This window comes from Anthonomus grandis, chromosome 8, assembly GCF_022605725.1.
Source record: "Anthonomus grandis grandis chromosome 8, icAntGran1.3, whole genome shotgun sequence".
Lineage (NCBI taxonomy): Eukaryota > Metazoa > Arthropoda > Insecta > Coleoptera > Curculionidae > Anthonomus > Anthonomus grandis.
The window spans coordinates 4871120-4895350 of NC_065553.1; the positions used below are offsets into that span (position 1 = coordinate 4871120).

The following is a 24231-nucleotide window of genomic DNA, read 5'->3' on the forward strand; positions in this document are numbered from 1 at the left end:
TGCGACAATTTTAAATACAAAAATTATGTCTTTAATGCACTAAAAACTGAAAAATATTATATTTAATATTTATTTTAAGGTATAATGCACATTCTTAAACGGTTAACAGGCCAAACGATTAAAATTTGTAAAATCAACATTCCTAATTTTGACAGTGCAATATATCCTAATCATCTCATGTCTACTTCCTAGTTACTAACAATTTAAAATAAAAGGCCTATAAATTAATAATTCAAGCAACTGCAGTATTCCAAAAAAAAAACAAAACATCCAAAGGCCAAAAAATCATAGAAAAAATAGGAATAATGCAGCTACTTTAAAATTTTGCTGCCATTTTTTGATGATAAATTATAATAATCAGTTGGCTCACAGATTATTAATTTATTCAATCTTTTTTATGCAAAAATGGCTATTTGGGTCACAATCCTTTTTTAAACATCTTCAAGGTCTCCTCAAATTATTAGTGAAATTGTGACCCAACAAATATAATTTTCTGATAAATCTCTTGTAGACTTAATATCACTAACTCGAGAGACCATTACAGAGTTTTATTGGATCTACTCTCTGTTTTATTGTCGCGAAAACAATCTTTCCTTAAAAAACTAAACCTATCCTGATATTACCTACTACAGATCTGTTTTTCAACTATTCTCAACAACTACTCTCATGGGGTGGGCCGAATACAATTAAATTTTAATCATTTTTGTAACATGTCATCGCTATTGATATATATTTTGTCAATTTTTGGGTATTGAAACTTGGCCTATCCCCATGTAAAAAAAATTAAAAGTAAAAGTTAGTCACGTTCATTGCAACATTTGAGCGCTATTTAACATATGTACGCCGTTTACAATGTGTCCGTTTATCACATCACAGATAGTTACATTTTTAATTCATATATGAGATTTAGTTTGGGAATCTCACAGAAGGGAACTCCATACCCCCTTCATCGGAACCATCTATATAGGCTCTTGGTCCCACCATATTCGTTATTTTTAAAATTATTGCTTATCAAATCGTTTTTTGTTTCGTTCCAGTGTCAAGGGGTATGGCGCACCATCGACACACACAAATGCACACAAAAGATGTTTGGTTTATAATAAAGTATGCGTTTTTCACTTATATCACTTTTGTTTTCAGGTACGTTAAAGATCTTTTATTAGAGCAACATGGGCGAGGCTTGCGGTGGGTTACCTATCACAGATTGAAGCTTTTTTTCTGTTAAGCTAGTTATTTTTCTTATGCCTGCCCTGTTTTTTCGCTCTAGATAATTTTTTCTATTTAGTATACGTATATACAGTGGAATGACTAGTTTTCTTTTGTAATAAACTGAGCTGGATAGATGGATCTTTATCTAGACAACGATGCAATTGAGGTGATACAACTTTATATGTGTCTTTGTTCAAAATGTAGTGTTTTTAGTTAGATATTATTAGTCACGAACATGTGTTAACATTGTTAAAACTGGTGAAACCAAAAGAAAATATCAAATGTACGAGTAATTTTATTTAAAAAATGTTAAAGATCGATATTTTCCCAGGTCTTGACTGACTAAACTTTCTTCTGTCTTTATTCTGAGTTCACGAACGTTTACATTTAGGTAATATATATTTAAAAAATGAAACAACATGCTGCGCCAAACACTTAAAACGGTATAAAATAGTAGGTCGATACGCGGAGTAAAGTTCGTGAGGCAAAATTCTCCCCTGAAATGTAATTATTATAAAATCTTAAGATTACATATGTAGATAGAAGTACAGGGTGTTACAGGTACATGTTTACTTATAACTTTTTCTTTTGGAATAGTATTTTTTTATTTTTGTTTCAGAATGGGGTAAAGAAGGCTTGGGGATTTGAAATAAAATAATGAACAAAAATTATTGACGGAAACGGAAATTCAGATATTCTGACGCAGCGTGCATATCGGTGTTATTTGAATGTGCCGACTGGTTTTTCGCAAAAAGGTTCTGTTAGGAACCGCCCTGCAGTTTTGTTAGAAAGGTCACGTACAATATTTAACGTGTAAGGGAGAGTGCGAAAGAAAGTCCAGAAACATCAACCAGGAGACGTTTTTCACAACCTGGGATATAACGAAAGTCTGTTCAGAGTATGCATAGAAAGTCTATTCAGCAAGAAATTAAGCGCCGACCGGGGCTACCAGCAACGCTTTGATTAAGCTAGTGCGTTGCAGCAAAAAATAGAAAATCCCGATTTCATTAACAATTTGATGACGAGTGATGAAGAATGAAATAAAATAGCAGGTTATGGCCTACAAAGAACCAAGAGTACTTCATCAGCGAGAGCAGTACCCACTTAAAAGCAGTGTTTGGTGTGTTGCATCGTCCGAAGGGATCATTGGACCATATTTCTTGGAAAATGCTGCCTTTTACCATCAATACTGTTCACTACCGTAACATGCTGAATAATTTCTCGAGACCAGTTGTGGCAAACCAATCAAATCAAATTTGGTTACAAGATGGTGAAACAACCTTAAGCAACCCTATATTGCACGGGACACGATGGTTCTATTTTGGGAGATCTTCGACGAACACATTATTTCACGTAGGAATTTTAATTGGCCGCCGCGCCCTCAGGATTTGACTGCTCCAGACTTTTCTCTTTGGGGCTATTTGAAAGAGAGATGTATACATCAATGAACCAAAGATCGTCCCTGAACTAAAAAACAACTGCGGAAATTTTGCGAAAAGTCATGCAACATGTGTTGGAAAGAGCACGACTTTGTGAAGCTGAAAATGGGGGACACCTGCGAGACGTAGTTTTTCACGTTTAGGTTAACAATATTCTGGGAGTATATGCTCTGTTTTTAAATGTTATTAAAAAATAAAAAGTTATAAAGCATTTAAAACATAACGCTCATTATGCGCCACCACAAGGAATATTACAGTGAAATGAAGCCGAATAAGGAAATATCGTGACAATTTCAATATCCACTTAAATATAAGTGGTTTAACTGGATATTAGATTAATCAGGCAGGTGAATGATTTTATCAAGATTCGCATACATTATATTGACATTTCGGAAAAACATCAATAGGTTCATTAAAAGCGACCTAGTCAGAACATATCGTGTTTGCACATATAAATGTTAAGAATTTGAAAACTATTAACGTAGGTATCTGAAAAGAAAATTCGCATTTTCTTAGATAAATATTAATAAAAGGGAATTAACAACGTAGAAGTAATAATACACTTGTAAACCTATGAACACATCATCTTCAAGACACTTTGTATTCTTAATCGGGTGTTATATTAATGGTCATAATGATTTGAATATTAACAACAATGCACAGTTTTAGTCGTAAGAACAAAAACAACCTTCTTTCGAAACATTGCGGTGTTTGCTTACAATAGATAATTCTTATAAAAAATTCCTATAATACATAATAGGTGAAATCTTTGATGAGTCGATACCTTTCCAGAGCATTATAATGCCAATTAAATCATCAAGGCTACAAAATATGTTCATTAAAATTCTGAAGTTGATCAATTGCCTTTCTCAAGAACCCAGACACACATAAATTTATCCCCTAATTAGTTCAAAATCCATCTATCCAGTTCAATAGAATAAAAACCAGATATAATCGGTTTTAGGAACATATTATATAAATTATTTGTGTCTTTTACTTTGTTAATATCTTCCGGACACAAAACTGTCAACTGCCAATTATTGTTAGTTGACACACGTTAATGGCTGTACTAAGTGGCTGGTCTTAATAAGTTATCATAGTTCACATTTTCTCCAAAATATTTCGTCAAATTTGGGCAGTACCAGCGACCTACACGACCTTGTTATTAACACACAAAAAAAAGAATAAAAAAAATATCTACAATACACGAGTGGAACTTAATACAAACAATTAAAAATCAATACTGAATTTGCAACTCACTGAGATGCTTAAAGAGAGCGTGTAAATACAATAAAGCGATTTTATACTTACAGTTTTATGTAAGTAACGGTCACGCATTCAACAATTAATCATGGATTAAATTTACTAATCGTTGCTTTTGATCGTAATTTATATATGTTACGTTGGTGGAGATGAAAACTTTGCAGATTTGGTCTAAATATTGTCGTTACCTCAGTACATCAAAACTATCCTAAATAACAATAAATTTTGTGCACGTATAACTTTTAACGTGTAATTTTATTAAGAATAAAGTGTGAATTGTGATGTATAAATCAAATAGTAAAGAGAGATATAGACAATAGATCTTTGCTAATAATAGTTTTTACCATACCAAATTGGCCGAAAAAGAGACGGAATGTATACATAATATGAGATTTCTATTTACAAAACAAGGTATAAATATTTGTCTCTTAATAAAAACTTCTGACGAATATTTACTTGCTATAAACCTGTAAACATGTCAAATATAGGACCATAATTGAAAAATTATATTTGCAACACCTAATTATTGTTCTATGTCCAAAATTCACTTCAAATCTTAAGTTTTATAGACAAAATACGGAAATCTAGTTTTGCAAACTGATCAGTCTACCATTTAATATATTCAATCGAGGTTTACTTTCAATTAGTTGAATTTGGTTATTTACTGTTAGCATTTACAATTCGCTATATTTTATCCTGCAGTGATAATGTTATGGTGTCCCAATAAGCCTTCAAGATCTTAAAGTGATTGTTTAGCGTGTAGTTTCAAAGTAGTAACTTCTTTTTGATGTAACATGTAAAAATGTTCGCTGCAATTTCTCTTATCGACACAGACACAATATACTTTTTAAATTTAAGTTGCGCAGAAAGAATAATTAAAATGCGCTTTTTATGAAACTCGATAAAATAGCTAAGTAAACCTTAAAAATTAACTAAACTTCGGTAATTTGTCGATAAATAAAAAACAATAGTCACGTAAAAGATAAGTTATGTCTAGGCTGCTTATTATATCTGACATTATTTGTGTAACTTATTTTGAATGCAGATTAATGTTATTTTGTAAACTGTGTTCTAAAACGTTTAAAAAAAAATTTACTGTTACTTGGTACTGTGGTAAGTTTCCTGGTACTCTTTTCTTCGCTTCTTTCTCTATTCTTATTAAAAATTTATGGGAGGTAAGTAAGTAATCACAATAGATTCACTATAAAATAATAGCAGGAAAGCAGAAATAAGAAAGTTACTCCACTTTACAAAAAAAAAACTCATTGATACAACAAACTTGATGTTTTGGTGTGGGACACAATCCAGGAAACTACTACGTGATTTTATTAGGCAAGGACATTTACGTAGAAACCCATAAAGTATATTTAGTTTAAAAAACGATATTTATAGAAGTTAGAATTAAATCACATATGCATTTGACCAATTATAAGTTCAGTTCTAGTAACCATATATTGGTTATAAAATAAAATTTTAAACTTTATCAGCCAATTTACAAATCCAATAATTTTTTCAGAAGTAGTACACTTGACCTATTCCTGCAAAGCTTTCACCTTTGTAAATGTCCACCTATGAGATCCTTTGTTCAAAAGCTGCACAGTTAACCCCAATTCTGATCAGGGTTTATAACAACAAAAACACGCGTGCAATTTGACACATACGATTTAACAAAAAATGCGCTACAGACATTTATATTCCAAGCGGGATTTGAGAAAAATATATAAAACAAGCGCGGCTTAAAAATATCACAATGATAGTATTCACCTTATGTTGAGTTTTAAAAAATATAAATGGTTTTAAGAGGGAACGAAAAGGAAAAAGATCACGTTTTAAGATGGAAAAAAAATACTTAAGGTGTTTTTTTTGTTTAGACTTAATGTAGATCGGCTAACACTAAGGGCAGCAGAAACTCGTCAGAGTCTCCCATGTCCGGGTTTAGGATAACGGGGTGCAGATCTTGTACTGGATTCCATGCTGCACCCAAGTTTACCGAGATGTCCTAAAAAAATTACAATATTAAATTTAATTATTTTTAACCTGTAGGATAGGTTGCATCATTTTCGCGAATAAAAATTTTTAACTATAAATTGTCTTCCACCTGTGTTAATGCACGATTATTTGTTAGAGGAAAAAAATCATTGAATTCCGTCTCATCGCCTCAAAATTGTTAAATGTGTGTCATTTGTATATACCAATCGCCTAACTTAGATTTTGACGTATTTTTAAATAAACTAGATATATTGCTGTCAATATTTCCAACATTTTCGACGATGATACGAGCAGGTGAACTTAAACATAAATTTTTATGACTCGGATGTAGCCACAACCACAAGACTGACTAATTTATTTAATACTTTTAATCTAGTAATGCATGTTAAAAGGCCAACCCGTGTAACACAGTTTTCGTCTACATTAATAGATTATGTATGTTCTAAAGTTTACCGTTCCGTTATTAATGCAGCTTTGTCGGAGATCATTATGCTGTTCTCTGTGAATTTGACATGATTTAAGTATGATAGAATATTTAGTACAACAAACTATGATGAGGTTTTATCAGCGATGTAATCACAGTCTAACACAGTCAAGTCACTCGACCCTTTTCGACTAACCATCCGCACCTGCCGACGCCGCCCCTCTCGCCTATCGGAGTTTATCTATCGATCCCCCGTATGCGGGGGATTTATACCATATACCTATTATTCCGGAATAATAGGTATATGATTTATACCGGTTCGTCGACGAAATGTGGTGATAGGGTTGACTCGGTTCAGTTTATTTTCGTTTACCGAGTGTGCCAATATTTTTTGTTTTTGTGAATTTAATATTCTGTCATTTAGTGCTAGTTTTACGGACTTTTACTTTAATATAATTTATATTAATAGCAGTTGTTTGGTAATGGCTTCTCACGGACAATACTCCTGTGTTGAATCTTGCAATAAACTTTTTTCCACCTTAAAAGTCATCGGAAAAGTAAAAAATAGGAAAACAAACAAAATAATAGAAAAAGGTAACGAAAACATTAAGATTTATTTATGGCTCGAGGTTGACCATATCATCAACAATAAAATTATGGAAGGTATTGAAATCTAAGGGTTACACATTTTTATTAACACGAAACCTTAACCAAGATTGCCTGGAAAATTATTTTGGACAAATCAGGAATGCTTGTGAAAATGCTAAAAATCCAACTCCCATTCAGTTTTGTAGGGCTTTTAAAAAGCTCTTTGCTTTAAGGTATTGTGATGAAAAGGAAGGTTCTAATTGTTTAGCGGTTGTAAGTGATATATTACTCACCATAACTCCAGATTTAGTAAAACGGGTATCGGTTTTAAATCCAACAAAAAATTATACACCAATTTTAAATATCGACAGCAAAGATTATTAAAATTTATATAGAGAAGAAGGCAACGGACTAGTGTATGTAGGCGGATATTTATTACGAAAATGTAGTTTTAAACATAGTTGTGATTTGTATTAATTTTTGCAGAGGTGATGATGTGCATGATAAATCTACAATTTTTTGTGAAAAAAAAGCCTACGGGGGTAGTCAGGGACGATTTGAGGGATTAACTGTACCCCCAAAGAGCTTCAATGAATACATAATTTTACTAGAGGATGTTTTTACGAAAAAATTTAATAATATTTGTGTAAAAGATAATGCAGGCATTTATTTAAAAGAAGAATGTGCAAAAATACCATTTTCACACCCTTGTTCGAGTTTTCCTTTGGACTATATGTTAGCTTTATTTACAAGAGTAAGAATCTATTATACACTAAAGTTTGCAAATAGAGAACTAAACCTACTAAAACTAGAACAGGAAATAAGAAGGAAAACTCGAAGCTGAAAATACTGCAAAATTTATAATTATTGTACAAATGTTTTTTGGATTAGAATAAGACTTAAAATTATACTCGTATGCACATAGTTCCTCTAAATAAATATGTATTGTTTATAATTTAATATTTTTTACTGTGTAATAGAATAGTAAGTGTGCATTGTAATGCAATTACGATTATTAACAAATAAGAAATATATGCATATACCCCTACATATAAATCAAGTGTTTTTTTAAATTTTCCTTTTTGCAGTTTCCCACTAATTACATGTGTTTTGATCAGCCAACTGTGATTCAACAAATTAATATTCCATTTAATAATAAATGGTAGTAAATATCCAGGTAGAAATAGACGTCATTCTAATAAACATCCAGGTAGAATAAACGTCCAGGTTTCTACATAATGGTGTCTAAGGGTGTCTAAATTAAGTGTCTGAACCAAATGATTCCTCTTAAGTAACCAGGTCAATAAAAAAAAAAGATAATCGGTACAACCCTACGATTTTATTATTGAGAATAATAATGCTGGATTGAATAAAATAAGAAATAAAATAAGACTAAAATAAGAGTTCAACCCATTGAAAGACAAAGAGATAAAATTTACCTGGTATGTAATTGGTCAATTTTTTGAAATATACCTGGCATGTGATTGGTAATTCCTTATTTCTTATTTTATTTTGCTGTTTAAATGCATAAATGTCAAATAAGACCTTATTTTATTCTATTTGTCTGTATAAATTCAGCTTAACTAGTCGGCAATTAAGGTATACATTTAGGTTTACACCCTTTATATTAGGTACATCTTTATTAAGATTAAAGGGTTTTTAGGGGATTCTAGTTTTCTTAACAACATTCCTAAGGTTTTGACATTTCTCAAATTTAAGCGTTTTATTAGTATTATAAAAAGAAATAAAAGCAAAGAAAAAATGGCGACTGGATGCATACATAAATATATTACCTATTACCTAGTTGTTTATTTAATGTGTCACAATGAATAAGCGTCAAAACTCATCACAATATTTTAAAATAAAAAAACCTTGATTTTACCCAATAATATTATTAAACTTAATACTTTCCTTATTGCCCCCCGTAAACGCATTTCTAATGTGAATTTTGATGACAGGATACATCATGCGAGGGTACCGGCGTAGTTTACAAGTGATTTACGACCGCTTATAAAAAAAGGCGGCATTTTGAGGCGATCAAAGAAGTGATTCTACTTGTTGAAATCTATATACTTTGATGTAATCTTCTTGGGTAGATGTTTCGATGTCTACAGATCCTATAGGGAAATTTCACATCAACTTAACACAGTTTTTTAACCAGGCGTTTCCTGTTAGAAAAATTTAAATAAGAAATAAAAAACCATGGTTTACAAAAGGATTAAAAAAGGTCATCCTCTATTTTGAATATCTTAGCCCAAGCAATTAATATTTCTTAGAAGTCTGGTATTTTTTCCACATGTTTGAAATTGGGATTTCCACAAAGGGAGACTTGGAGGATCCGTCCAACGATAGGCCCATCTCTTTAGTTGCCAATTTATCTAAAATTGTGGAAAGGCTAGTTAAAACTAGGGTGATTTCTTTTCTTAATTTAAACAATATTCTAAGTCCTCTTCAATTTCACGCGTTCCAGAGCAGCGCTGTACAAACGACGCAATTTTAAGGACTATATTCAGGCATTAATAGTGGTGGAGTAAATGGCAGCTTTCTGTGATCTTTCAAAAGCTTTTGACTGTGTCAATGATCAAATTCAGATGCAATAACTCAAGCACAATGGCTTTAGACGGGTGTCGCATTCTTGGTTCGGTCGTATTTGTCTGGTAGTAGCCAAAAGGTTTTGACCGGATCTTCTACATCTGAGATATCAGAAAATAATTGTGGTGTTCCTCAGGGGTCAGTTTGGGGCCCCATACTATTTTACAAATGATATTTCATCTCTTGATATAATTGGGAAGTTCACTTTATTCGCAGACGACACACAATTTTATGGCATTGCTCTGACCAACTAAGCCTTAAAGAAGCTATTCTCACTGATCTTCAAAAGCTCAAGTTCTGATGTGATTCCAACCTTTTATTGCTAAACTTCTCCAAGACAAACATTTAAATGTCAGGTGGGTCTCCCCAGTGATCATAGTGCTTCTGTTGAATCTCGGCCTGAGACTAAATTCTTAGGAGTTATGGTGCTTACTGATTTGAATTTCAAATCTTATATTACAAATTTTTCATAGAAGATATCATCCGGATGTTTCGCTGTTAGAATCAGGCTCAGTCACTGAGTTTGAATGTGTAATGGCAAAATTAGTGAACTATGCCTTAATAGAGTCAAGGTCCAGATATGATCTTTCTTTTTAGGGGTTCTCTAATCAAAGCCTTATGGAGTCACTTTTGGTGTTGCCGAAGAGACATGTCAGCCTAACAACGTCACTCATATGACTAGAAATTCCTCAAAAATACAATTACCCACACTGTGTTCAACATTGGTAAAATATCTAGAAGTAAAGTTAGGAGATTGCTAGCTGGAAGACCCTATTATAGTTTAAATGAATTTTATTGTGATTTTAAACATTTTAATAAGTTCTATTTTCAATTGTCTAGATAATATGTTATGTTCACTTTTTATGTACTTATATTTATGTTTTTTATATTATATTTTATCCCATTATATTTTAATTTCGCGTTTTGTTTTTTGTCTAGTTATTTTATATCTTTTATTTATATCTAATGTATGTATGTGTGTTAAGGTACCCATTCACGTTCAGGCGGCCGGCCGGTCAGTTCTCGCTACACACGTTCAGTTGGGGGACAGGTCGTGGCCTGTCTTTCGTCGCAAATTGTTAAAAACTCAACCTGTGTAGTGTTTTGTGGATGTTATTTGCCGGCCGGCCTGATTTTACTCTAGACTAAGATTTTTACCCGTTTATAAAGTAATGGCTAACAATCCAGACTTTACAAAGGAGTTTATTGAAATGTACCGTGCCCATGAATGTTTCTGGAAAGTGAGAGATGCAGTATATGCTAATAGAGCACTTAGAAATAAGGCATATGAGGAGTTATTGCAACTTTACAAAACAGTGGATCAACATGCTACAGTCGATTCTGTAAAAAATAAAATAAACAATATGAGAAGTGCTTTTCGAAAAGAGCTGAAGAAAGTGAAGCAATCGAAAAGAAGCGGTTCTTCTCCAGATGATTTGTATAAGCCAGTGTTGTGGTATTATGACAGTCTTTTATTTACTGTTGAGCACGAAAAGTGTCGAACAACTATTTCTTCAGACAGTGATCTACAACAAGAAGAAATGCATAACGATGAAGAAATTAATGAAAATGCGGTAAGTTGATACTGATTCACTTTCACTATATTTATGTTTTCTTTATAATCATAATACAAAGCCATGTTGTTTAATTATAATAAATAGTTATAAATAGTAATACACAATTACCAATTCGGTATCGATAACTACAAAAAATTATCTTGCCGAGATAGTTAGAGACAAGACCGGTAGTAATAAAATAGTTCTTATATTTTTCACGATTTTGTTTTGCATTTTCCGGCACATTTTTATGTAGGAAATTGTGTTGTACGCAATCTGATACGCACGATAAAATTAAATTTTTTTGGATCCATATTTATTGCGGTATGAAAGACTCTGAAACGGTTTGCAAGAATCCCAAAAGCGTTCTCCACGTCTTGCTCTGCTCAAACGATAGTTAAAAATTCGCTGCTCCGGAGATAAATTTTTTTGAGGGTATGATTTCAATATATTTTCGTTCAATGCAAAATTTAAATTGTCCGTTGTATTTTGGTTATCTGGCAAGTTTAATGATTTATTCAATAGTTTATCATGAAAATCGGTGCACTCGAAGACACCACCATCCGATACTCTACCATTGCAACCAACGTTTACATAAACACATTTATAGTTAGCATTTACAAAGGCCATCAGAACAATACTAAAATATTCCTTATAGTTGAAATAGTAAAACCCACTGTTTCTGGGTTTAACTATACGAATTGCACGTCTCTGGAATAATTTTTCCCAGCCCTTAGGGTGAAATAATTGCAGTAAATTTTAGATCTTCCATGCTGCGGCCTGTTGCTAAATATCTTAGAGTCACTATCTTTCTTCAGCGCTGATTGCTTGTCGCATTATTGTGTCTTTTTTTGTAATATACGGCTTAACCAAATTTAATAAGTATTGAAAACAGTCATTGTCCATTCTAAGGTAATTCATAATAAGGTAACTAAAGTAAGTTCAAAATGTGTTAAGGAACTACGTTTTTTTAACCACTCCTTCACCCACATTTTCTCTTTTGCCCTTTTCTTTCGTTCTTGTGACAATATTATATAATGACAATAGCTGCAGCGTATTCTTGTGACGTCGTCGATCTGTAGCGGGGGGTGTACTCACGTACTTGCCGTATGTCCACCCTCTAACCTTTGACGTCGCAGGGTATCCGTCAACCCCCCTCACTATTTCTTTACAGTAATAGGAGAAAAAGTCGACAAAATGCCTCGGGCGCCGCTCTAAGTAATTAAAGGAGCTTAGAGTCCCCTCTAGCCTCTCGGGTAAGCCTTTAGACAGTGGAGAAACCAGGTAAAGATTGAAAGTAGACTGTCCGGTTATAATGAGATCTTATTGCTCTTAATCTTTATTATTACAAATGCTAATAAGTAACAGATTTGGTTGCTTAAAACTAAATAAACAAAAGTGTCCTTAAAATCTAACAATCCCCATTACCAATTTCTATGATTAAGCACAGGCAGTTATTTGGGAAAATGTACCGGAAAATTCAGCACTCTATTAATGACGCAAAATAGTATGATTTAAGGGACGGGGTTATGATGTTTTGTACAAGCGGTTACGGATGACATTCGTTAAGCAAAGCCGGAAACTCAACACCAATCAAGCGAAGCAATCCCAATCAATCGGTCAACATTTACCTCTGCTCTATTGCTATACGAATAGTAATTATGACATCACGGACTCGGTTATTACTCGTCTCTCACTATCTTGAGCAGCCAAGTAATAATTAATAAACGCGGCTACTGCCTGCCCTACAAAATACGAAGAAAGATAGTGTCCAAGCAGTAGTTTTCATCAATCAAACAATTAAACGGAACGGTACGACCGCGGACAGAGCAGAAAATAAAAAGTCAACAATAAAAATTATCAATTAAATACAAAAGAAATCCGCAGTGAGTGTTTCTCTGGTTGCAAACAAGAATGTAACTTTTCGCGAACGGAATTAATGAAACGTTGGTTTAATTACCCGTTTACTACCTGCCCCACAAAACACGAAGAAAGATAGTGTCCAGGCACCAGTTAATAATATTCGCGACTGTGGCTTGCCCTACAAAACACGAAGAAAGATAGTGTCCAGGCACCAGTTAATAATATTCGCGACTGTGGCTTGCCCTACAAAACAAGAAGAAAGATAGTGTCCAAACCACAGTTTTAAAAGTTCATAAAGCGGAACGGAATCAATATGAATATTCTAATAATTAATCACAGATAAAAACTCACATGGAAACATTACGCTTACTACCTGCCCTACAAAACACGAAGAAAGATAGTGTCCAGGTAGTAATTTAACAAAACCGCGCTGCTGCCTGCCCTACAAAACACGAAGAAAGATAGTGTCCAGGCACCAGTTAATAATATTCGCGACTGTGGCTTGCCCTACAAAACAAGAAGGAAGATAGTGCCCAAACCACAGTTTTAACATTAAATAAAACGGAACGGGACGGAACGATATCAATAGCAACGGATTCGATAAAGATCTTAATACGCGAGCTTGGAAGCGGCCGGTCAACTGTCAACAGGTGGCTCTTACCTAACCCAATTCACACTGTCAACGTCAAGACAAATTTAAACGTAAATATTGAAAATTTAACGGTATTGAAATATGGAAAAATTACTGGTACTTCGCTCGAAAGGTATGGTACGACCTTACTGCGACGAATGTGCATCCTTGGTGGACCTGGAACCTTTTTATACCCATCGCAGGAATTTGGATGCCGACGACTCACGAACATCCTCGGAACCAATCGTTGAATAAAAATGCAATTGGGAAAACTTAAGGAAAATAGAGTTTTTCCTCGTGAAAACGGTACGGATTTATAGGCTATGACCCCATATGGTAAACAAACTTAGTTTCAGCCGGGTATTTCTAGGTGAAAACAGCGGGACAAAAGCTGGCCACATGTGTACCAGAAAACCGGCTTTTCAGGAAAACCGCGGGAAACTGAATCATGATTTATATTATATTTTGCCACACCGGGCCTGCCCCTTCATTTAACAGGTCTTCCCAGGGTAGGTAAACCTTGAAACTTGCAAAATAGAATATGTAAACAATGCAACAGCATGAAAGGAAAATTTCATGTAAATAACCGGAAAACTGGAAGCATAGTGATGAAAACCCTCTCAGTTTTAGGCATTTGTGGTTCTTTATTATCCTAAGAATAACCAGGGCTGAAAACAATAAGGCCAGAGACTACAACATAGTCAACGGAGAACTAGGCATAACCTATAAGAAATCAAACCTTTCCAGGATACTATCAAGCTAGAAACCTCTTTAAGTTGGTTTCTTTATTTATGTTTACAATTATAAACCCCTCATGACTCACAGGTAAAGCTTAAACTGTATCTTTTTGTTATGTAAATTATAAATTTAGAGGTTAAAATGTTAACGGAGCAAAATTATCTAAGTTGTCTTATAAAAGACTGCCTGGGCTTACCCTTATTACTATAAAATAAAGACAAAATCTTGTAACTTCGTTACAGATCATTAACTGAATGTGTGTACTGAATTTGAACCAAACTTCCGGCAAATATCGCATCGGATAGAAAACTGTCGACAGAAACCCTAGCAACGAACTGTACGTGTGTAGAGAGCGACGATAATAGCCGGACAGGCAGGCCGGACCGTCCAAGGACTGTCGGCCGCCTGAACGTGAATTAAACCTTCAAGCTTACTTTTATAGTTTGTAAGAAGTGCCATTTTTGTAAAATTAAGCTTTTCAACTAGGATAATTTATATTGACTTTGTCAAGAAGATCCATATCTTATGATAATAAATCTTTTTTTGGTTTTGACATGAAACAGAAAGCAGAAATATTGAGGCATTAGTAAATTCAAAAATCTAATAATGTTCGCTAAAGTTATGCAAGTAATAATTATTATATTATTCATTTAAATGCATTTTTAAAGTATTACAAGACAGGCAAGTAATTGAGAGGTTATATTGTATAAGTGTTCAATAAAAATTAAGAGATTACTTCCTAATATTAATTATTTCGTTTTTTTGAAAATTTGTTGATTAGTTTCTGAACGAAAAAGTTATCATGTTTGTAATAATATAAATATAAATATTCGGTAATATACTATACACAATAAACCTAAAGAGACATTACTGGCTTACCTCAAGTGCATCGGTGGCCTTATTATAATAATGCTCGTTAGTGACGATATTTACTTCAGGAATTTCGACGTTGGTCATCTTCGAACCCCTGAGACGTCCGATGGCCAACAAATCCTGCAGCAAGTATTGATAACCGTAAAGGACGAGTTCTTCGAATCCGTGACACCGCCACGTCATCAGAACGAACGGGTTCGGGCTACGCGCGTCTTCCAATTGCAGGAACTGTAAACTGTAGGGCTCGTCGCTCAACGAATCAATCCACATCACGCTGCGCAAAGTGCGTGCATAGTTACTCGAAAGGAAGTGAAGAACATCGATGTTAACCTAATTGCAAGAATGTTTGATGGTTCAGGGGCAAAATTTGTTTAAAATGTTTGATTAGTTGCTAGAGTTTTGATGTTAAAAGAATATTTAATCAATATATAATTTTGATTGAAGCATGATCAGTATTGAAATGTACAAACTTTTCAATTTTATGCTCTTGTATCGAATGACATTAACTAGGCCAAAGTGATAGTTTAATAATATAACAATTTTAATAAATAACAAATTTAATAAACAAAATCACAACTACATTGAAGCTAGCCTTGCAGAGTATCATTGATAAGCATTTTTTAAGAGCTTCAAATCATAAGCAGGGGGTTGCCTTTTAAGATTATAAAGTTGGAGTGGCTGGGGTGAGGGGGTAATTAAAAACAAGTTAGCTATTACATTATTTTGTTTTCGCCTCTTTCTCCCTATTGTAGAAATCGTTTTCAGGGATTATTAATTTTTGATTCCTCAGATATAGCCATGCCAATTTTAAATTGTCAACCTGTAGAGCACACCATTGTTATTTAAAATTTAGAAAAGGTTACTTCGTTAAATACCGTAATCACCTTTATTTTTGGTTTCCCTTGAAAAATATACATTTTACAGCAATTTCCGCTTAAAAGGATTATCTAGTACTACCTTCCCTTAATGTAATTGTTTTCTTTTTTTTTTTCTTTTACCTAAAATTATTCTTATGATTGTAACTATCAGAAAATACTTAATATCTACTTCCATTGAAGAGCCAACAAACAAGACTTGACCAAAGATGATATTAAAGAGCGTTTGAAATGAAAGCCAATTTACTATTAAAATGCCTACATTTTCCTCTACTTTACCTCTAATTGTCCATATATAGAAACAGATTAAACTATCAAAACATTTCTACTTACACATTCACAGAAGAACACCTTTAAGTGGCTCAAGGGCATCTCCTCCCTGAGCACATCCACGTGTAGTCTCTTCACATCATTATACGCATGAATCACGGTAAGTCGAAGGGTGCACCCCGGATGTGCCACCCTGAAATCCGCCCATGTCTTATTTGACGTCCCCTCGTGCCAACTTGGAATTGCATCTAAATGTACCACCAATCTTTCTAGCTTCCTAACAGCCTCTAATTGATACAGAAATTTGTCTGATAGCTGATCATAGTCTATACTCAAAACCTAATAAATAAATTATTATAGTTGAATTAATTTATTCAGAAAGTATGTAAAAAAGTTTCTAACCTGTAGATTAGTAAAAGCAGAAATCAGTTCTGGACTAAAATAACACTCCTCATGGCTCACTAGGTCATCTTTAATTGAAGCCAGCCCCAGAAGGGTGACCTTAGAAGGATTAAGCATTTTCACAATATAATCAGTATATTTGGAAAGGTCCTCTAGACCTCCTAAACTGAACTGGTGTAGCCTTGGCACTATTGCTAAGATGAGATCAACTGCTTCTGCTACTGTAGTACTTTCATTACTTAAAAAAACTTAATTAGTTTACTTGTTTGAACAGGATTCCTTCAAGGGTACCTTTCGCCAATTAAAGTACAATCCTGTAAACGGCAATGTGAGGGTTCCAAAACAAGTGACTTCAAATGGTTGTTTTTGTTCAGCACACTCAACAAGGATATAAATTCGTATATACAAGGTGTGGACAAGGAATCTAAGGCTACTGTGGCATTCTCCACGATGGGGCCTAATGTGTTTGCTAAAAATCTGGCTTTCTGTATAGTGTCTGGTTGCAACAGGGATGGCGCTTCTATGGTGAATTTCATTGAGGACCACCAGCTAATAAGAGTGTGAAAAAATAAAATAATGTAATTCAGTATTGATAAAGAGCTTACTATTATTTGGTATTGATAGAAACTTACTTGGGATGAAATAAAGTATTTCTCCAATGCTTGCAAACAACAGAGGCATTAATGCGATCTTCTGAGTCGAGCAGATCGAATATCTCGTATAAAAGTATGGAAGGCAAATAGGCCCATTGAGACTGATGAGCCGTGATCTCTGAGGATTTTGATTTTTTTGGTTTTGAACATTCTCCATGGTTGTCCATATCTATGATAAATATTTTACTTTAACAAAATGCATGTAGATAGAATTCCATCAAAACATTACAGAAAAAGTAAAATAGAAACATAAATTTATTTATTAAAAAAAAACATAGATTATAACGAGTTTGCTTAAGGGTTATTCAGCAGTTTTTATCAATAATCTGAATCAATTGAATTTAATGGGAATAGTCTTCAAATTCTTTATTTATACTAATTTTTTAGCAGAAGTATAGAAACTTATTTTGTTATTTAAATATCCAAATTGTGTGGAGAAAAATATTTTTCCTTTTCCTCAATAATTATATGTACTTTATCCCTAGTATGCTTTATAAGATATGAAAAATATTCTGTAATAAAAAATAATAAAAAAACTCTGGAAACCAAGAAAAACAAACTTCTCAATTTTTTCTCAAGATCTCACTTATATACTGAAAGTAAAAGTTTTTATCTGGGTTTTTGTCATATAATTTCCATATATACGAACCATTTTTTTGCTCTGAACAGAAGCAGAACTTTCAGCTTATAAATGAGATCTATAAGGTTAACACAAATTCAAGAAGGACCTGGTATAATATCTTTAAAAAAATTGTAACCATTTGCCCTCCAACCAAGAGTGTACTCGATATGAATCCATTTTATTCTCTTGGGTGAGTTTTTTGATTGTACTGTTTTATAATTATCTTAGATTAGTATTATTATGTAGTTTCTGTTTTTTTTGTAATGTTTTTATATTAGTATACTTGTTTTTTCACTAACTATTACTTTCAAACCAAGCAATTTCATACAGTATAAACTGCAGCAACACTACAAAACTTTAAAATTCTTCCCAATGATATTAGAAGAATTCCAGAATTTAACTGTATGCATATTGCTGAAGAATTAGTAGAGGATGCAGTAAATGACATGAAAATTGATGCTTGCCCAGGGTTGGATGGCATCCCTATCATACTCATCAAAATCTGTCTTGGTAGGATAAAAGAGATCCTAACATCTGAATTTAACAACATTCTAATGAATGGAAATATACCTTCAAATTGGCTGCTAGCACCCGCAATACCAACATACAAAAAAGGCAACAAATTTAAACCACTAAATTACAGGCCAATCAGCCTAAAATGCTTGCTCAGAAAAATCTTAGAAAGAATCACTATAAAAGCCTTAACACCCTTTGTTCTAGAAAATAGAATCATCATCGAATCTAGAACCTTCATAATGAGGGTCAACAAAGGCAGTACTCAGTGTTGTTTAGAATTCAGTCCTTGGATCCATGCTATTCATATGCTATATTTCGGATCTAGATAAAAGCTAATATACAAGCCTTTGCAGATGACAGGAAGGTTTACTGCAATCCATTGACTAATTTTCACAAATTCTTAGCAAACATAAACTGTAGAATCCTGGATGCAAGAGTGGCTTATGAAACTCAATATTGCCAAATGCACTATTCTGCATATGGAAAAAGACAATCCAGCAATTATTAATTTTAACATCAACAACACGAACATACCAGCTGTAAATGAGCAAAGAGACTGGAGGGGTTGTAATAATAGAAAACCTAAGATAAGAAACAGATATAGTTCAAATGGTAAAAAAAGATAATTCTCTAATCTACCTTTCAGGGAGAGCATTTTATAATAGATCTCTAGCTTTAATCAGAAAAATTTATGTAACATTTATCAGACCAAAACTTGAGTACTGCCATATGATCTGGAATCCTTACTTTGTCAGAGACATGCTCTTGGAAGAGTCCCAAGAAGAGAGACTAGAATTCCTATTGAGACTAGAGGATAGATTAATGCTATTCAATTTAACAACTCTGAAAGAAAGAAGATAAAGAGGAAACGTCTTAGAAATTTACAAAATCATCCATGGCAACTATGATGAAGCTTAAAAAGTGACATTTAACTTACCAAGTACAAACAGGACTAGAGCTCCAAACAGAAAAATTTGTAATCCTGCAAAACACTACCTCACCAGCAGAGTTGTTAGTGCATATGTTCCAGAACTTGTTGTGAGTGTAGAAAATAAAAATATATTCAAAACCAAATTAGACAAATTCCTTAAAGAAAAACCCAACCTAGTTACCTACATCTAACAAGGTACAAACTGCTTCTTTACCATGATGTAAAAGTAATAACTTATTCCAAATAAATATCATCACACAAATACTAAATGATGTCAGTGGTTCTTTCTTATTTATTTCTATGTAAAGTTGAAATGTAGGAATATGAATCTTAAATGTATATTGGAAATACATAAATTATGAATTTATATGTGTTGTGAAGAAGTCTTCATTTAATAGACCTATATCTTCTTTCTAATGTTTGGCTTATTAGTAATTTATTTATTTATTTTATTTATTTAGCAGTTTATTTCCAACAGGCAAAGCCAGTTACAGGAAAATCTACAATTAATGTTTTGAAAGTGTAAACAAGTATTAAATTACTATAAATTAAATAACAAAAAGAAAGAAAAATAAAAAAAACTTAAATTACTATAGTAACATCATGTATGTATCAAAATTAAAGGAGATGTAAATTAACATTAGAATGAACAAAGAAAGGGATTCATGGGACAAGGGAAAAAAAGAAGAGAAAAGGAATTATGGTAACTGTTGGTTTGTCAGAGACAAAACTAGATCCTTTATGGGGCATACAAATAAATAAATAAATAAATAACGCCTTTATTCAAGTATTTCTTTGCACATACAATGCAAAAACATATGAAAATGTACACTCACATCATATGCACAAGAATAGCGCAACTGGCGAAGTTTAGCCTCCTGGCCATCCTTCCACTCAACCAATGAGATGTCACAGGTTGATGATACTGAATTAAAAATTCTGCACATTTGATATACGGGATCCTAAAACCTAATGTTAGTTCTGGCGCGATCTAAAGCAAAAGTGATATTTGCTCTACAGGCAAATCGTCGTACATGAAATAGAATATCGTTCAAGAGAGGAGGAAAATTTATTTGATTATTAACCAACTTCCATAAGAATGTTACAAAATGAATTGTTCTCCTCATGGCCAGAGATTGCAGATTAAATCTACCTAACATCAGATCATGATCATGTCCCCTAACAGGATATATTCCATCCTCACGAAACATAAAAAATGAAACTTAAAAACCCTTCTCTGAACACTCTCGATGTAGCCAACATGGTATTCATAGAAAGGACACCACACCAAGGAACCATATTCCAGTCTTGATCTAACAAAGGAAAAGTACAATAGTTTTATTGAGTTTGAGTTGTTAAAGAGTCGGCTATTTCGAATGACAAAACCCAGAAGTTTCAACGAGGAGATCACTGTCTGTTCAATATGTGGCACAAATGTGAGCCTATCGTCGAATACAACCCGTAGATCTTTAATAGAAGTACTTGTACAGAGGATTTGATTGTCTATATTGTAATTAAACAAAACAGGATCCTTGGTTCGGTGAAAGGAGATCACACAGCATTTCGAGATGTTAAGACATAACTGATTTCGACTGCACCACCCCCTAATTAGGTCCAAGTTACTCTGTAAGAACAAGCAGTCCAAGATACTATTGATACACCAGAATATTTTCAGATCATCAGCATAAGCTAGTCTAAGGCAGGAAATCAATTCTATAAGATCATTAATATAAAAGATAAAAAGAAGTGGGCCGAGATTGGATCCCTGTGGGACTTCAGAAGTTGAAACAAAGGTATTAGATCTGCAACCTTCCACCTCAACAAACTGTAGACGGTCAATAAGGTATGACGAACGCAACGAAATTAGCCTTTCTGAGAAGTTGAATTGCTTGTTTAATTTTTCCAGTAGAATGCTATGATCGAAAGCCTTACTGAAATCAGTATACACCACATCAACCTGACTTTTTCTATTGAGGGCTGAAGAAATAAAATGAGTCACATTACAGAGGTTAGTGATGCACGACCTTTTAGGAATAAAACCGTGCTGATCTATAGAGAGTAGTGATTGAACTTGGGGAAGAATTCTGTTATAAACAATAGTTTCAAAAGTTTTGGAAAAATTGCAAAGTGTGGAGATAAGTTAGTAGTTGTCGATTCTGTTTATATCGTCTTTTTTGTGAATTGGTATTACTTTAACACATTTTCAGATGCCTGGAAATTTGCTAGTTTTCAAAATAAGGTTAAAAATATGACATAAAGGCTGACAAAGGACAAACATGCAGTCTTTAGCAACAAAACTTGGAACACCATCTGGATCGGCTGTCAACTTGTTTTTTAGCCTTTGACTAGCAGCAATAATTTCCTCAGTGGTAATTGATGAAAGAATGTCAATGAGGTCTGAGGAATTAGAAGGAGGATAGGTTTCTGCGAGGTTGAATACGGAAGCAATAGAAATAAAAAATAAATATCAACAAGAATATAAAAAATTATACACAATTTCCAGATTATATAATAGGTTTATACCGAGCGGAACATAGGAAAACCATGTAAATTTTAAGGGGTCAATTATTGGCTTCCCTGTACATTTTATAGGAAAAATGTAAGATAACTTTTTGAAGAGACCAATCTGGCAAACCCTTGTGCAAAGTTTCAACAAATTTTAATAAGCGAATCTTGAATTATTCAATTAAATGTAATTGCAAAATTAGCAAATTTTTAGTTCAGGTAAAACCAAACGGGCACCAGTAAAATGAATATTGTCACTGACGTGAGGAAAAGTGTCAATAAATCAGTGACAGTCGATATTTGAAAACAAGTATGAATTATTCAATCGATGAAAAAATAGCCATAATTAAGTGGCATTATGTGGGAAACAGTTTTAGAGCAGTATCTAAAATGTTTTCAGTTTATTTCCCCACCAGATTAATAAAATGAAAAAAAAAATTCCTTGTATTCAGCTGTACGTCAGATTTGACAAAGCCTTATAACAAATTGTTTGCTGGTGGCTGGTGTCTGGTTTTACCTGAACTGAAAATTTGGTAATTTTGCAATTACATTTAATTGAATAATTCAAGATTTTCTTATTAAAATTTTTTGAAACTTTGCATGGGGTTTGCCAGATTGGTCTCTTTAAAAAGTTATCTTACATTTTTTCTGTAAAATGTACAGGGAAGCCAGGAATGTACAGGAATAATTGACCCCCCTTAAAATTTACATGGGATTTCCTATGTTCCGCTCGGCGACGCACACCACCCGGTATATACTCCAAATATTATCTTTGGCATGTGTAGTTTTACAATAAATAATGGTGTCAACTTGCAAAAGTATTTCAAAAGTAATATTACATAAACAATTTAATTACATAGACTTCAATCTTGATGGTCTGCTAGTACCAAAACCAGGTCAAATGTAATTTAATTTAAAATTGAAAAAAAAAAAACATTTACAAAATAACTAATCTTGCAACCATTGAAATACAATGACCTTATTGAGTGGCTGTAGCCCAAAATATAAATACTTAGTCTTCCACTCCAGGGATAATTTTTATGGAGAATATTACATGGAAGAACCTGTCAAAGCTATTAATCACTAAAAGCATTAAATCAAAAAAATTAAGTTGTACATTATCTGGAACATTGGAAAGAAAAGAATAAATCCTAAGCCTAATGAAAGTAAAGGTTAAACAATGGAATTACTTTACCAGAGCCTTGGGTTCTTTTCATGGCACACCTTTATGAACTTCAGAAATACATAAATTTACCAGTACTGGCTACTGACAAGAAAAAAAAACATAAGAAATATTACAAAAAACCGAGTGAAAACAGCTAAACAGGAAACAAGTCAAAGCAACAGAGACTTTTCAGTTTCCATAGGATCGAATTATTGCTTACCTAACTTATATGTAATTGCACATTCCTTTTTTACGGATTCTTGGTTTTTATTGTTGATACTGCTGCCAATGTCAATAAAGATAGAAAGTTTTTAAATACGGTAATACGAACTGCGCAAAAATCTTGAAATATTTGGGTCGAAATCGAAAACACAAACAAGAAAATTAGACAAGACAATAGTTGACAGACAGATCGAAATCGAACAGCTGACCCATGTTTGTCATACGTCGTAATTTTGGCCAATGGGGAAAATTGGCCTTTCAAGAGTTATTTCATACTAAACACGCGTTTTTAGTTCTGCGACCTTAAGGCTAAGCGCGCACTGGTGATTTATTATCGTGCGACTTTGAGTCGCAGTCGCAAACATTTTCGAGTACAAAAAATTAGGGCGCGCACAGCGAGTAATAAATCGCATGGTGTATTTTCGAAATGGATTTTGTTGAAACAACTTGTGTAGTAGCTCTTCTATTGCGTAATAACGCCAGAAAATAAAGTAAAAAAAGTATTGGGTGCAGCCTATTGTTAGTCAAAGGTTAATTAAAGGACAGTTTTACAAAATACATTTCAGTTTGGTAGAGCATCCCAAAAAATTAATTTCAATATTATCGGCTAAGTGTGAATAGTCTTAGGAAACTGCTTCAATTAATAGGGCCAAATTATAATTTTGTAATTGAATGTATGTATTATTTTCAATATTAGGACGACGATTTTTATTGCCAAAAAGTAAAACTTTAGCTTTATTGTGATTAATGTTAAGATTGTGTTCTTTCGCGTAGCCCAAGTTTAAGTTTAGGTCACTATTTATACTTTTAGAAGCCTGTTCTACATTTACATCTGAAGGTCTATTTCATAGAAACTGCCTTCGGCGTTTTTTTATTGAGTCTTTCGTTCCTAATGTATGGCCATT

The 24231-nt window shown here is 33.3% G+C and overlaps 1 protein-coding gene and 2 long non-coding RNA genes across 4 annotated transcripts in view; 1 reads left to right on the forward strand and 2 right to left on the reverse strand.

Moving 5' to 3' along the window:
• The window catches only part of LOC126739872 (uncharacterized), a 67592-nt gene that overhangs the window by 7388 nt on the left and 35973 nt on the right, over window positions 1–24231 (reverse strand). The window lies entirely within an intron of this gene.
• Window positions 55–23510, reverse strand: LOC126739867 (F-box only protein 33). 2 transcript variants are annotated; one of them, XM_050445689.1, is made up of 7 exons: window positions 23325–23510; window positions 17345–17534; window positions 17004–17261; window positions 16713–16950; window positions 16374–16649; window positions 15172–15495; window positions 55–5910 (listed from the first exon to the last, which is right to left on the reverse strand). In XM_050445689.1, exons 2-7 carry the CDS (start codon window positions 17530–17532, stop codon window positions 5785–5787), a joined length of 1410 nt encoding a protein of 469 aa, XP_050301646.1. In that variant the 5' UTR covers window positions 17533–17534; window positions 23325–23510; the 3' UTR covers window positions 55–5784. The 2 variants fall into 2 exon arrangements, with proteins under 2 accessions (XP_050301646.1, XP_050301643.1); XM_050445686.1 differs by lacking the exon at window positions 23325–23510 and adding an exon at window positions 23135–23289.
• LOC126739873 (uncharacterized) lies at window positions 13518–14852 on the forward strand. The gene is made up of 3 exons (XR_007661717.1): window positions 13518–13860; window positions 13925–14379; window positions 14535–14852. It is a non-coding gene; the product is annotated as an uncharacterized LOC126739873 (long non-coding RNA).